At 44.0% G+C, this 15753-nt stretch overlaps 1 protein-coding gene across 6 annotated transcripts in view; it reads right to left on the bottom strand.

Moving 5' to 3' along the window:
- The window catches only part of CDH20 (cadherin 20), a 183810-nt gene that overhangs the window by 28747 nt on the left and 139310 nt on the right, over positions 1-15753 (bottom strand). For all 6 annotated transcript variants that reach the window (XM_033087785.1, XM_033087790.1, XM_033087791.1 and 3 more), the window contains 4 exons: positions 8357-8651; positions 7677-7796; positions 4940-5107; positions 941-1128 (listed from right to left, as the gene is read on the bottom strand). In XM_033087785.1, the coding sequence (XP_032943676.1) occupies positions 941-1128; positions 4940-5107; positions 7677-7796; positions 8357-8651 (771 nt within the window). The remainder of the gene's footprint in view (positions 1-940; positions 1129-4939; positions 5108-7676; positions 7797-8356; positions 8652-15753) is intronic.

Genomic DNA, 15753 nt, shown 5'->3' with positions numbered 1-15753 from the left:
CTTTTGTTCTGTTTTACCCTTTCCCCCATACATAGCACTTAACACTTTCTAATATATTACTTTATTCACTTGCCATTTTTTATTGTCTTCTTCTCCTTACTAGAATGTAAGCTCCTTAAGGGCAGAGATTTTTGGCTACTTTATTTACTCTCTTCATTAAATGCCTAGAATAACATAGGTAGATACTCAACAAATATTTGTTGAATAAAGAATTTAAGATATCTTGGGTTTTTAAATGTATTTAAAATAGAAAAGAAGGAAGATTAAATTGATGAGGTTTTGAATTAATGTTATTTACTCAGATATATATTTACTAGGATGTTAAAACTTTAATTTTCAAAAAAGTTTAATTTCCATGTCCATTCACATGTGCTTTATGCCACAAAAAGACTCGATAGCTTACATTCAGAAAACTTGGTAATTTATCATGAAGCAAAGGAGTCTCAAGTGATACCGTCACTCAGCAGTTACATTTGATAAAGCCTTCCACACCTAATTAGCATCTGTGGATCTTCAAGTAGCAATTAAAAAAAATCCCTGCCTGTTATTTATTGTTTCCTAAGTAATATGATAGGTCGCTTTATTGTTATTTATGGTATATGAAGGTAAAAAATGAATATTATTCAAGTGCAAATAGTAAGTCATTAACTAGGGAATTCATTAAGATATAATAGTTTTTCAAGTAGCTAAGTAATAAGCTAGGAGAAATGACATATTTGCAGTATATGTTTGTCATGACCTTTTACCCTCTCAGTAAAGTGCTGACACAGCCCATATTTACATGTAAGCAACACGAGTAAGAGTCGTTTGTTTTTTAAACAGTAGGAAAGAGCATTGTGAGAAGGTTTGAAGCGATAACTGTCACTAGTACAACAGCCCTCAGGGCGTCTCCTGTTCGTGCGGAGCCTCACGAGAGCGGTTCGGAAGGGGAGTCGGGTACCTTCCGCACGGTGATAATGCCCACTTGGAAGCTGGGGTCCGTGTTGATGTCGAAGGCGTCCGCGCCGTCCCCGTCCACGATGCTGTACTGCATCTCCGCGTTGACGCCCTCGTCCAGGTCCTTGGCGAACACTCTGCCCACGGTGGAGCTCACCGGAGCCGACTCCAGCACGCTCATCTGGTAGTGTTCTGGGAAGAAAGGTCAGAACATGCGCCCTGCTCATCTGCCACGGTGCAAAAGGCCCGGTCAGCATGCTGTGCAAAACATCCTTCTCCGGGTTCAACAATTACAACCGGGGCTTTACAGAGGAAAACTGAGATCTGAGAGGCTGAGCCAGGGGCGTTAGGTCATAGCCTGTACGGGACGTTTGGTAAGGAGGGACCCAAACAGCTTGACCGGCATCCTAAGAGTGGGACAGGGCGAAAGCAGAAATATTCCTTATCTCAATGAATCTACCTTCAAAGTGGCAGGAAGTACCTTGGTTTCCAATCTTTCAGTCCTTCCTAATGAGCTATTTCCCCAAATGTTAACTTCGTTTGAGAAAGATGGAAAAAAAAACCATTGTGGTCACAAAATACCTATTTATTCTGTTCACATTTCAAATGCCCCCCTTTCCTTTGTGGCCTGGCCAGTATTCTGAGTGTCCATCTCTGCGACCACCTGCTCACATTTGATGGTGACCAGTGACTTAGAAAGGAGGAACCGCCATGGAGAGCAGCCCACCGGCTCCGTGTGCTGGTCTGTCAGCGTGTCCTTGCTCCTGGGACGGCCCACTGATGGCCTCTTCATGGACGGATGTCTGATGTCCTCTTGTTCCAGAATGGAATACCCCCAAAATTCTCACATATGAAGACCTTGTAATGTTCTCCTTCTCAATATCCTGAATTCACAATGAAATTTGGTTCATTTTCATCACCAGAGAATTATATCTTCACTTACTTACCTTCTCTGGGGATCAACTTTTTGACATTCTTCATTATCTTGTCAATCGTAATGTGACTGACTAAATAACAAAGAAAATCACACAATCACATTTTGAATATGTATGCGGTCTCTTTTATTCTAATGTGCACTGGAAGCTCCAAGGTAGCCTGGGATGTGAGGGCTTGATTTCACAAAGATTTGGGGAGGCGGACAGCACCCAGCCAGCTCTCAGCACCCTCGCTTGCACAGAAGAAGAAATGATGCCAGTATGAGCCAGGAAATTGCTGACGTCTGTACTAAGCTGCAGGCGTTTGGATTTCATGATCTCTTTCTGTTGCCTTCCAAAGTTGATGGATTAGACTTTGCTATTGCAGAACTTTTGGGAAAAACAAACCAGTATCTGCCTACAGTTTTCTCCACAGCAGGAAAGCTGTGTGTTCTGTGTTTAAACAAACATACATTCAATTTCTACATGTAATGCATTATATTAGAAATAAATAGCCCGAGGTTTTAATATTCTATTATATTTGGTTCAGTTAAAGGTGACTGAGCTTGTTCAACATAAAATAGTAGGTATGTCATTTTTGTCAAAATCCCATAATCAGTTATGGTAATATTTGTGAAAAAAGGAGGAAAATGGAATTCTTAGAATGAAGAATCAGAAGATTAATAATGTAGAAAAATTTATCTAAGGTAGGTTTATGGACTAGTAAGATCATTTAAACTTAGTTTTAGCAAATAGGTGGGGAAATACTTGATGGTGGGATAAAGAAGATATTTTTAACAGTCCAAAAATAATGACTGTTTTATAGGAAGCAAAAATAACGTGTGAAAAATGCTTGGAGATTACTTTTATACGTTTCCGGTTTGTCTTCCGTGCAAACATATTCCACGATTCCACTCTTTCCTCGATTCTGCATTACTTAGAAGAGGTGACAATTCAGATGTGTGGTTTAGAATGGTGTTAGATGTTGGCTTGTGGGGCAGGACTAACACCCCGTTATCATTGCATTGTGTTCTGCTATTGTGAAGCTGCCATGTTTGGGGTGATAGGACTTTCTGACAGTATGTTGAAATATACATACCTATGAGCAGTGTAATAATTTTGTTCTTCTGCTCTTTCCGCCTTCACCAGAGATAACTGTCTAGTGTCACATTACAAAAGCCAAATAGGGTACTCAAGGGTGTTTAAGAATCTGCAGCCTACAGTGGGCACGATGTGAGCTATTCGTGAAGTAATAAAGGTAGAGCCCACAGGGTCAGCAAAGCGGTTTGGAAACCAGTAGGATTTTACAAACCGTTCTTGACGCACTACCATTCTGTACTGTGGAACCAATGAAGTTAGTAACCTACTTGCTTGCACCACTTGTGAAATGCGTGTCTGGTATCCTGCCTGTTTCATGAAATCTCATGGAGACTTTGCGTAGACCAGTTGTATGTAAGTATTTGAGCTCTCTTGCTATATTTACATGGATAAAATAGGTAGTTACTTGGTCTGGCTGACTTGAAATGTAGCTGTTCAGCTGATAGCCAGGTTTGATTCCCTGTTTTTAGTTTAGTTGGTTTTCTTTTTTTAAGCCTTATTTCCCTGGTTAAGCCTTTCACCTGGAATTGTGTCTGCCTTCTCTCACTTCTCCAACTGCTCCCTTTAGGCATCTGCTTCGTAAATTCATGTCTCCATTCCTGGGCTCCATTCCACAGTCATAGCTCTGTATTTCCACCTTTCTTCAGGACATTTCACCTGATTGTCCTGCGGTAACTTCATATTCAAATCTGAATTTGTCTTCCTCATTGCCTGGCACTAGTTCCATTATGCCTCCGCTATTTCTGTCAGTAGTGCGTCTTCTCCCTGCCACCCAGACTGGAAACGTCGGTGGCACCCCCTGCCTGGGTTCCCTTAGCCAAAACTTCAAGAGGCATAAATCCATGTTTTCTTATTTGTCTCACTCCACTCGTCCTGCCATTTTCTTAAGTACTTTTTAGTTCAAATCTGGACTACTCTCAAAGAAAGCCTCCTAAGGGACTCCTGGCTTCTTGTCTCCAGCCCTACGTGGCTATTGGCTTAGGCTTTCTGTCTAGCTTTTGCTCAAAAGCTTTTTGTGACTTCCATTAGGCATACACATTTGAAACACTAAATATCGGGTCTTCATTTTAGGGGTCTTTAAACATAAAATTACATTTGCAACTTTATTTCCATATATATATTTCTTACATTCGGGTTTCTACTCGAATGAGCTCTAGGGGAGCAGGGATGTCATTTGTTTTGTGCACTGCTCTATATCACATACCTAGAGTGGTGCCTGAAATAAATAATTTTTGAATGAATGAATGGCTTCCCCTTGCTGGACTGTTCTCCTTTCTGTCTACTTAAATCCTTTATATTCGTCAGCCTCCTGTTGAAGTCTCATACTGTTATGAAGCCCTCATTCATCTTAGTTTATCGTGAAGGTTTCATTCTGCGCTAACCAAGTGGCACAGTGCATGCCGCTCCTTGGTTAACTTTTGAGGAGTATAGAAGATGTACTCCCCAAGTGGATTTTAAGCTTCACAGGGGCCGGGACTGGGTTTCAAGCATCCTGCGTCCCTCCGTCATGCCCAGTGCCCTTACAGAGCAGGTGCATTAATTGGTTAAGGTGGCCATATAGGTCACTGCTTTGATTTCGTTTCCATGCATGCATTCTCAACGGGCAATATCGCCCCCTAGGGGGCAAAAGTTGGTTCTTGTTGGGGGAGAGGTGAAAAACATCTTAGCTGTTATAAAATGGTTTGTGGCTCTAAAGTTGAACATTTCCCAACAACATCTTATTCCTTAATATTTAATTCTGTGAAGGGGGGTAGAGCATGGCGATTAGGAAAGAAAGTCTAAAAGGGCTCCATAGCGAGGCGATGATGAAAACCGTGAGAAACACTGGTGTGGTGCTGCTAGCTGGGACCGGGAGGGGACATGGTAATATGAGAGCTGCGTGATGAATGCAGGAAAGGACTCATGAATGACTGAACTTAGAGAGGAACTCCGAGCTTTCTCGGTGTCTCCCGCTGGCCTGAGACCTGTCCCCTCCCCGGTGAGATACTCACTCTGGGGAAAGCGCGGTGGGTTGTCGTTGACGTCGGAGAGAGTGATGTTGACCGTCGTGGTCCCCGCCAAACCCCCCAGCTGCCCGCCCATGTCTTTGGCTTGGATGATGACCTCGTAGTACTCTTTGGCTTCTCGGTCCATGTTCATGAGTGCTGTCCTGATGACACCTAGAGGGTAGAGACGACTTGGTTTTTCAAAATAGAAACACAAGTCCGGTTCTTAAGATTGGGTTCTAGGTTTCCCCTGGCGCACTGTCACTGTACAGAGTCGAGATGCAGGCCATCTCTATTTGATTAAACTTGAGGTCAGAATCCCAGCTTCAGAACTGAGCTGTATTTCAACAAATGGTGAATAAATACAGTTCCAGTGGGAAGAGCTCCAAGGGCTGATTTCCTCTGGCAGCATAACTGAGAGCGAACAGGAGGTGGCAGCAGTGGTTCTCTAACGGAGTTGCGGAGAGCAGTCGTCAGCTGCTCTACCTCACTCTGGGTGGTGCGCACACAATGCAATATACAGATGATGTAGTAGAGAATTGTACGCTTGAAAACTGTATAATTTTGTTAACCAATGTCACCCAATACATTTAATGACAAATTAATTTTAAAAAAGAAGAAAACGGGCTTAGGGCCAGAAAACAAAGCTTCATCTGTCTGCAAATCTGGGATGTTAGACCAGTTCTCTGTCAGCTCTTTGTTTCTTCAGCCCCTGGAGCCCTTGTAGCACAAATGACTCTTCTTTAGGCAACTCACTCCTACTCTGCTTTTTCCTGCTTCCCCCATACCTGTAGGCAGGGTTGGAATTCTGATTTGATTTCCTTTTTGATATATATTCATTTGGTTTTGTTAGGCTCTGCTTATCTCTGTGCCTCACTGAATCCCATGAGCTATAGGACATGAGAGACGCTCTGTAAGTTGTTTATTTTGAACATGCATAAGGGATGAACTTCCGCAGACAGTACGTGGCTCATCGCAGTGTGGTGATGCCGGTTCACTCGGGTCTAATGCAAAATCCGGTGAAATGCGTTTGATCCTACCAAGGATATGCGGTAATGTTTTATCTCCCTTTTAACCCTTCCACTTAGAAAAACTGACTTCTATACGCTCTAGGCAAAGATTAAAGACTTACTTACTGCAAGTTTACAACATGACCTTTGGCTAAATAGACGTTTTGCCTGCAAAAGGAAGGCATTGGGAACCACAAACCTGTCCCCAGTTTACTCCTCTAATGTATGTACTGCATTACAATAACAACATTCTGAAGTGAACTGTGCAGCATCTTCTTTTTTTGAATGCCCTATGGGCACAGCAATAACTATCTTTTCATTTTTTTGACCTTAACATTAAAGACACCCCCTGGGAGCTGTCAAAATAATGTACGCCTCTGAGGATATATAAAGGACACATCACCCTCTTCATGTCTGTATTTTTCCTCCCTGCGGCACCCTCTTCTCCTCCCCCCATTTGTAGAATTGTTAAAGTTACTGTTTTATAGAAGTTCCTAACTGAAATCTTTTTTCTTTCCTCCCAGTAATTTACACTCCCTCACTTTTTGCTTTTATGATATAATTTTCTGAATGCCTGGTTCCCCTTAGGACTTCTGGGAAAAAAATTATCAGGTTGCTAATAGAAACGCATTTTTTCTCTTTCAGATAGATAGGTGACTTTGAGCACTCACCACTGACTTTCTCTCTGTGGCTGGAAGTTTCTAGTTAACAAGGAACTCAAGTTCCTTGTTAATTACCCTTAGGTCCTCAGTTTTCCTGTACATAAAATGGGAATAACAATACTTGCATATATTTCACGAGTTCACAAGAATGTTCCGAGGTTCAAATATGGTAATGTGTATGAGAAAGTGTTTTGAAAGGGAGAAAGCCTGGCACAAGCACAAGACAATATTAATATAATCATCACTCTGCCTAGCACAGAAGTATTAAAGGGAACTCTTCAGAGGTTAAACCTAAATTCTGGTGAAAGCTCTTAGGTAAAACTGAAAACAAAACAAAATACGAAAAACAAAACCAGGCCCCGCTGATGTGCCCTTTTCTGCCACATTGCTCTTTCCCCATCCAGTTCTCTGTGCTGCCCTTTTGTTAGAGCTTCCCACTCAGCACCTGCCTTTTGTGGGGGCGGGGGGCACACTCCAGGCTCTGTGCTCTTTCCCCCTCCTCAAAGCCTGTCTGCCCCAGCATCCATTCATTCTGGCCTTTTCCTCTGCTTAGTGCAAGCTGGTTCAGTGGGAAGAACATCAGAGCACAGGTGGGGGGCATATCTACAGGTTACACTTTGTTAGGTCTCAGTTCCCAATGTCCTTGGCTGTTAAGCGAATGGTGATGGACTAGGTGATTCCCCTAAGGCTCTTTCTAGTTTCAAAATCAATGCTCCTAGTTGTATAGTGAGTCCAGGTTCCAGTGTCAGTCCTCTCATGCCTTCTTGGAGTTATAAAAGACTCAGTCCCTGGGAATTAATACAACCATAGGATTTTTTGAAGGCTAATGAGAAGTTACGTGGTGTAGGCAGGCCTTTTGGCCTCTCCATCCAGACCGTGTTCACTGTCTACGCAGCACTGCTTTTTTTCCACCAGAGCAGTGCTAGTTTGCTCCCTTAATCCCAGGCTGTATAACAATCTGGTTAAGACACTCCCTGGAGAGTCCTTGAAAAGGAGTTGGGTCTGCAATCATAGTTACAAATTATTAGGGAATAAAGCAAACACCCCTGACTTGACTGTTGTATCAAATACCTGTTTTGGAGTCCACAGAAAAATATGGCTGGCCCTGGAGAATGCTGTATACTACCCGGGCACTGTTGCCGTAGGTTGGGTCATCGGCATCTGTGGCTGTCACCTGGATAACAGAGGTCCCTGAGAAAGAGAGATGGTGGACACTTGTTCACCTTGAATTGCTAAAGGCTGGATGCAGTCCTAAATGGGCAATCTTAAAGCATTTGCAAATGTTAGGTTTGCTTCCTTGGGACGGCTCCTTTCTAGGTCAAGCTTCCATAACTCCTGTCTTGTACCTCTTTAGTGGGGATGGGAGTTATTTATATTTTGAATTCTTAATAACTAGTAAGGACAGCACAGCCCTTTGACTCTTCATTGCTCTTTTGGTTATACCCAAATGCTTCTTCCTAGGATACATACGTCCTCCCTCCCTCCCTCCCTCCCTCCTTTCCTCTCTCCCTCCCTCCCTCCCTCCCTCCTTCCCCCCCCTCTCGTTTTTAAAGAACTAGAACTGAATAACAACAGTAGGCTCATTATTAATATTATTTTTACTATGGTTGATTTCAGTGTTTAAGTCCTCTCCTGCCTAAGGATTTGGCTGTCACTTTTGGTTCAGTTTTATAAAGGAGATGCGTGTTTAGACAGGAGGATCTTCTATAGAAGAATCACTCTTTGTATGAATCAGTGAATCTGCCCCTTACCCACTGGTGACATTTCTGGCACGGTGGCAACATAAGGTCCGTCCAGGAACTTGGGTTCATTGTCGTTGATGTCTTGGATCTTAATGATGAACTCTGACTCCGGCTCCATCGGCCTGCCTGTCCTCCTGTCCAGGGCCTGCGCCCTCAGAGTGTACTGGGCCCTTTCTTCTCGGTCGAGCCTCTGAATGGCGTGGATGTCTCCGGTGGTGTCGTCGATCGTAAACACGATGCCGGCACCTTCTCCTGAGAGGATGTATTTGATGGACCCGTCCCCCCTGTCCATGTCTGAATGGAGCTAAGGGAATAAAGCAGCGAAATCTCATTATGGATGTGAACAGATGTGAGAAAAAAACTGATTCTCAGTTTGGTCCTAACTTATGACCGCCTTTCAAACAGGAATAATTTTTTTTTTCATGCAAACGTTTAAAATGCTTGTCTAAAAAGAACTAATATTCATTGACCATGACTGTAAAAAAGCCAATATAGGTTGATGAATAAGTAAAGTTTTTCCACATCACATTTCGTATCCTGAACGTACTACCTTTATTTATTTATTTTTAAAGTTCCTCTTCGTCAGAAGTATAGAAATCAGGAATTCTGGAAAGTGTAGATCCCCAACCTGAGAATAGGAGCAAGTCTCATAAGAAGGAACCCAGCCTTTCCATTGAATTTTTAAAAAATATACAAGCCTAGATATTTTAAAGTAATAAAATGTTGATGTAAATTAAGTTTTGGAGTTTCAAAAACTTTTTCGCAATTTTAAGTTGGCTGAAAAGTTGATGAAATAATTAACAAATAGGCTATGGCTACTGTACTGGAAATGCTAACTGACTTCTGGGGCTCTGGCAACGCTCTGATTCTGTGGTCCCAGTAGGATTATGCTTCTTTATGTTTCAAGTGTCAAAATGGAGTTTAACTACTGGTTATTTTTCTTTGCCTCAGTGTCTCTCTCCTTTCGGAGGGATCAGTTCCTGGACTCGTAGCTGTCTCACTCAAGCCTACATGTGGATGGTTCCATTAGGGACATGCTTTTAGCTGCTCATCCCAACTATATTTCTTTCCAAATTACTTTGTAATGACTCTTGAAAGGAGTTCAGAGTCACTATTTTCATATTAAACGCCGAGAAATAAATGTCTGCATTGCTAACTATAGACAATGTATATAGGTGGCAAGAACCCTGGAATTTTGTGCTATGTATAGATAAGTCTCTCTAAAGGGGGAACAACAAATGAGTTACATTTGTTAGTCAGGTCCATTTACTTCGTTGTTGCTGGGATCATCAGTACTTTGCATAGTTCAGCTATGAAGTTCATGAGATTTAGTTTATATAAAACAGATAGCCAGTGTTAGGCTCAGGCCAGAGAGGCAGATATATCTGGCCCGAACACTATGTCAGTTTGAAATTGAGTGCCCTTGACAAATTAACGTTTATAACTCTCAAATTTCTCATAAATGTAGAGAACAATATTAATACTTATTTGAAGGGTTGTTGGGATCATTAGAGATTAATGTATGTAAAGCATCTAGCACAGTTTCCCATAATAGGAATGTTATAAATGGCACCGATTAAAATGATGAGATACACACATAGAGAAAAGGATATTAACATGCCCGCTCTTCTCTGCTCCCTTCAAACCTTCAGGAGTGTCGCAGAGAAGGCAGAGACGTCCTCTTGGCTTTTACTTAGGTACAGCCCAGAAGTAAAGCCTCAAAAGGTTGCCTGAAACATTGCTGGGACAGTGCTATTCTGAGGATTACATGGCACAGTCACCAAGAAGACACCTGAAAATGTATCCACAACAGCCTCAGACGAGGGTGGATTTGGAGGTTGTGGCTGGTTTTGAGCTCATCTCAAATCGACTCACGGCCAGACCACGCAGGGCCCGGCTTTGCCGCCTAGAAGAATTCAGCTGTGTCTTATCTCGGGAAGGGAAATGACAAAATTGACCGAAAAAATAGCTGTGGATTTTTTTTTTCTACTTAAAGAATTCTATTTAGAATATGAAGTGCTCACATTTCCTCATTCCATATACAGTAGTAGTATTATTTTTTTGCAATCCAGATCTTTTATTTATGCAGTTTAAAAAACAGAGATGCCCACCTCTTACTGTGTAGAATAAAGTAGCCATTTTAGTCAGAACTGGCCACAAAGAAATGAAAATCCATTCCATGTGGAACTGTGTTCCCAGACAGTGGAATTAGGAGGAGCACGACAGGGATCTCAGGAAATTTTAATTAAAAAGTAGATATCTACATATGTGTGCATATGTTTATATATATGCATATATAAATATGCATATAAATATAGACACATGTAACTTTAAGGCATGTGTCATAGAACTTTCATTTAGAATGAAATAGGTTAATTTAGGGCATGGCAGATTAGGGGAAAAAGAAAGAACAGAAGCTGACATCAAGAAGGAACCTAGGACTGTTTTGAGATGTTCTATTTGTCACCTAAAAAGTTTTGTCCTATGAACTGTAACAGCGCTTAGCCTACTTACGGTCATTATAGTCTGAGTTTACATGCCTGCTCATGGAGAGAGCTGAATAATTGACTGGAGTTAGGTAAACACCTTTGGTCCCGTGGAGAAGGTTCTGGTGCCTTCGGAGTCATCGGCTGGCTGATGTCGGTAGAGTGGGCGAACCTCAGATCTGTTGCCTTTGTTTTCCTCTAATACAGATGAATTGGAAGAATTGGAAGGACTGTCTACACCGAGTGTCTGGAAGTCAGGAACCATGTTGCTTTCATCCTCATGGGGGTCCTCACATGCAATAAAGGCTCTAAAGTGTTTTTTGAAAGAATGGTGGAGGGTGTGGGATTAGGGTTGAAGCTTTTTGTGAAATCATTTTACCTTTGTTTGAAAAGAGCTAGCAAGCATCTTTTAAGTAGCTTCTGAGTGTGTGTTTGCAAGTACATCTGTACAAGAAAGAGGGAGGGGAAGGAGAGGAGTGAGGGAGGGAGCGAGCGGACATGCACAGAGAAGCCGAGCGCCTCTCCTGAGCGGGCCGAGTACCGGCTACGAGAGGGCCCAGGAGCTGCTCACAGAGAGCTGGTTTCTGTGCGATAGAATAGCATCAGCTCAGGATCCAGTCAGGGAACCCAGCCTACACCAGTCATTTTAGCAGAGCAAAGGGAACCCCACAGAAGGGGAGGGAGGGGAACTCCAGGACACAGCTGTGCCCCTCTGGCTGAGGTTGGGGCTCTTGGAACCTACATGTTTGGAGGAGGCTGGGCCTGGAACCTCGGAGGAGGAAGTGCTGCCCCCTGGGGCGAGGGGTCAGGAGCTTAGCACCCCTCTCCCCCAGAACTGAGAGTTCTGAGAAGGGGTGCCATCCAGTGGTGCTGGTACTTCTGAGGGAGTGTGACGAGCCTGGTGCTGGGAGTGTGGAAAGAACCCAGAAACTGGAATCAACTGCTGGCCTGGAAAATGGCACAAGTCTCTTCCTCCTCCTCCTGCCTCTGGTGGCTCTCCCTCTAGAACATTTTATGGTCAAACCCACTGGGGAGCTGGTTGGAAAAGGAGAAACTGCGGCTCGCTGAGTCCCAGCCCCGGCAGCACAGAGCAGAGCACAGGAAGGTGAATACAGAGCTGAGAGACACTGCTTCGTAACCAGCACACTGATGCCTGGTTAGCAGGAGCGTTCACCAGTCACTCAGCAAATTGGCACTGTAATAAAAGTGTTTTATATTTATCCATATTTAATTCAGCGAACACTGAGCATGAGGTCTTTGGAGGAAGCTGAGGGGCTTCTAGAGTGGAGTTGGCAGCACATAGTTATGTACACCTGGGGGAAACATTCCCCCCCAATCTCCTAGGCAGAGTAAGACAGGTGGATATCCTACTTATCCTAATAATTCTTTAGTCTACAAGGTATTCAGCCAAAGGAGTACTGCATGATGGGAAGTACATGCAGATAATGAAAAATCTCAGTTGATTTGGGATTTTAAAAGCAAGGGTGAGTTTCAGTTGTTTGTCATCTGTCATCTCATATAGTTCCAGGAATGCGGTCTGTGGCTAGGCAGCTTCCTGTCGTGTTGACCTCAGATCGCGCACAGCCCAGGCCCGCTGCATCCTGGCTTTGCGTATGTCAGTATAATCTAGCTTTCACTGACACTGCCTGTCCCTGGAAAGCCCAGTGTGGATTTTGTAAGGCCATACCAATTACAGCTGATAATTGTTGCCTTACTCCTTTCTGAAATAAGCAAATACGCAGGCAGGCTCTGTAAACAGACATCTTCCACAGCTCCAGGTGACAAGCTGAATGCCCGCGGGGTAAGGAGAATAAAAGGTGGATGAATTCTGTTTCAAAAGAAAGTAAAGGGGTAAAGTACCTGAGTACGTGAATGTGTAGTTGTCTATTCATGCGGAGGTAGCACACCTAATGCAGTTTAAAACCTTCCACTGGTTGCTGGTGTGTGGGCTGCAGATCCCTGTAGGGACGCACGGGGTGTCGGGGTGACTAGGAAAGGCAGAGCGCTACTCGTGAGTCCTAGAAGGTGCTGCACAGCTGAGAACCGCCCACAGCAGGACGCAGTCAGGCTGGGTCAGGTTCCCGGTCCCACCCCATCACCACTGATGCTTCCGTGGACCTCTCAGGGCTAAGTCCAAAGTCGTGGCCACGTGCATGCAGCGCAGCGTGAAGGAACGCCGATCGCTTCAGGGGTGGCTTTCACTGCATATTTTGATGTGACCTTTTCCTGTTACGTTTTATGTAACTTTGGGCCATGAACATAACATAACCTCTCAGCCTGAAGGTGGTGAATTACGCTTGTCTGCATTGTTATGTGAATGCAGCTGACCTAGCACTGTGGTAGCCCAGTGAGATCTGAGGCGCCCTTGTCTTTCTGCATTTTCATGTGTCCAGCTCTGTGCAGGGGTCTCAGGGTTGCGGAGGTGCAGGGAAGGCTAGGAGTGGCGTCTCAGTTTTTCCCCTTGGGAGAAGGGAAGGGAGCTCTAAGTTGTACATGCATACAAAGCAATCACTGAATACCAATGTATTTTCTGAAACTTATTTTAGCAGTAGCCATGTACATCTAGTTGGAAAACAAGTTTTACAAAATGGCAAGTAGCTAGAAGTCTTCGGAATTCTGAATAGACAGAAGATGTGTTCATGATGGAATGGCTTTAAGCTGGGGCCCTGAAGATTCTGAATGTGATTGAACAGAGAGGTGGTGACTGCATGTCTCGTGCAGGGCAGTAGCGTGGACATATGTCTGGGGTCAGGACAAACGTGGTATGTGTGTCACGGCCAGTAAGGAGACCCAGCTTAGCTGGAATCAGGACTCGAGTTGAGAAATTGTAGAGGAGGACTCGGTAAGGGAGGAAAAGTTGTTTTCTTAAAGTTCTTGAATTATATGCTAAGAGGTCTGATAAGCACTGAAGAGCTACGGTACTTTCTTAATCAGAGGAGGAACACGATGGAAAGGGTGCTTCCCCGAGATAAATGTCCTGAGTCCTGGGGGCAGAGATGGGATGAGTATGTACAGGGAGGGAGGCAGCCCCTGCTTAGTTAATCTAACCACGAAGAACAAAGGGACCAGAGAAATGACAGAGCCTGGAGAAGATGAGGTGAATCTGAGAGAAAGTGGCAAGGGGATATTGACAGGCTATCGTGGCTGATTGTGGATGAAGAAAGGAGAGACGGGGAGGGAGATGTCAAGGAAAGTTGCTACTGCTACTATTACTGCTGCTATTACTACTATTACTACAGGGTAACGATTATTAAGGTCTTTCTGTGGACCTGGTACTGTGCTGAGTGCTTTACATGTGTTAGCTTGTTTAATTCTTACTACACCATGAGGTATTCATTCATTTATTCATTCATTTTTTGGAGCATCTTCTGTGTGATAGGTGCTATGTGAGGCCTTGGGGATAAAATGGAAGCAATGTCCTTGCCCTCATTGAGCTTGTAGTCTAGTCTGGGGCTTCAGACAACACACATGTAAATAAACCAATAAATTATATGTTGTAGGTTGTGATTAGAACTGTGAAAAAAAAAATAACGGTAATGAGAGAGGATAACAAAGGCCTACCTTAGAGAACAGTCAAGAAAGACCTAGATCCAAATGAGGATGCAGCCATGAGAGAAGCCAGGGGAAGGGCATTTCATTATGAGAGAACAATAAGGCAAAGCTTGGCAAGTTGTGGGAACTGACACAAGGCTGTGTCCCTGAAGCAGGAGAGAGAGGAAACAAAGCAGCATGGGAGGTGGTGGGAGGCCCGGATGCGGCCTTGTCAGGAGAACGGCCTTGTGAGCTGCTGCGGTGGGGGAGTCTGGAAGCTTCCAAGTACACTGGGAAGACGTCGAAGGATGTAAGCAGACTGACGTGGTCTGACTCACATTTTAATAGATCATGTGTGGAGAACAGTTTGGAAGGAAGTATGGGTAGAAGTGAGGGAATTTGGAATCTGGGTATTTGCACAGGTGAGAGATAATGGTAGGAGTGGAGATGAGAGAAGTGAAGCATTTGGGACTGATTTTGGCATAGGACTAACAGAATCTGCAGGTGGCGAGAACGTCGGGGGCAAGAGAAAGTGAAGGATGGTCCCAGGTCTCTCTGGTTTTAGGATGTGGGTGATGGCAGTGCTGATACAGAGAAGATGGGGGCAGTGTTGGTTTGGGAGGAACAAGAATTCCTTACTGGATGCACTCCATGTGGGGGGCAGTTGGGTCATAAATGGGGACCTGTCACAGAGGCAGTAGGGTTATGAGTCTGAAGCCCAGATGAGTGGTTTCAGCCAGAGATGGAGGTTTTGGATTCATTGGATTAGAGGTGGAGTTTAAAACCATAGGGTGGTGAATCCACCAGGGAATGAGTGTGCGTAGAGAAGAAGCCCAGGGCAGAGCTTACAAGACCAACTGTGATTGGGGTCCGGTGGAGGGAGAGGACCAGCAAAGAGGCTGAGAGGAAAGAGGAAAGAGGATTGTGAAGGTCATGAAGCTGAGAGAGGGCGCAGTTGGGAGGGAGGGACTGGCCGCAATGTCCAAGGCCACCTTTGGGTGGTTCCGTGAAACGAAACCATTGGTTTTGGTAGTGGGGAACCCTTAGGAGCACTGGAAAAACACAGCTTTAGAGCAATGGTAGGGACAGAAATTATAACGGGGTTAAGAAGGAGGTGGGAGTTGAAAGAGTTTATGTAGACAACTCTTGAGAAGTTGTAGTGGTCTTATTATACCCACTTGACATTTGAGGAAACAGAGGCTATTGGGACTTGGTGATCGATCGAAGTCGCTCCAGAAGCAATTGGCAGAGGGTTTGGAACCCACAAGTGTTCAACTCTGAAACCCATACTTTTAGTCTCTGTGCTAAGCAAGTGTCTAAGTTATCATTTGAATGAATTATTTATTTTCTAAGTAGTTCCTTGTTTCCCATTTTTTCTCCCTTGGTTGC

The sequence above is a fragment of the Rhinolophus ferrumequinum genome, chromosome 19, assembly GCF_004115265.2.
Source record: "Rhinolophus ferrumequinum isolate MPI-CBG mRhiFer1 chromosome 19, mRhiFer1_v1.p, whole genome shotgun sequence".
Taxonomy (NCBI): Eukaryota; Metazoa; Chordata; class Mammalia; order Chiroptera; family Rhinolophidae; genus Rhinolophus; species Rhinolophus ferrumequinum.
The sequence above is the reverse complement of the archived record's forward strand: the minus strand, read 5'-3'. Positions and strand labels throughout refer to the sequence as shown.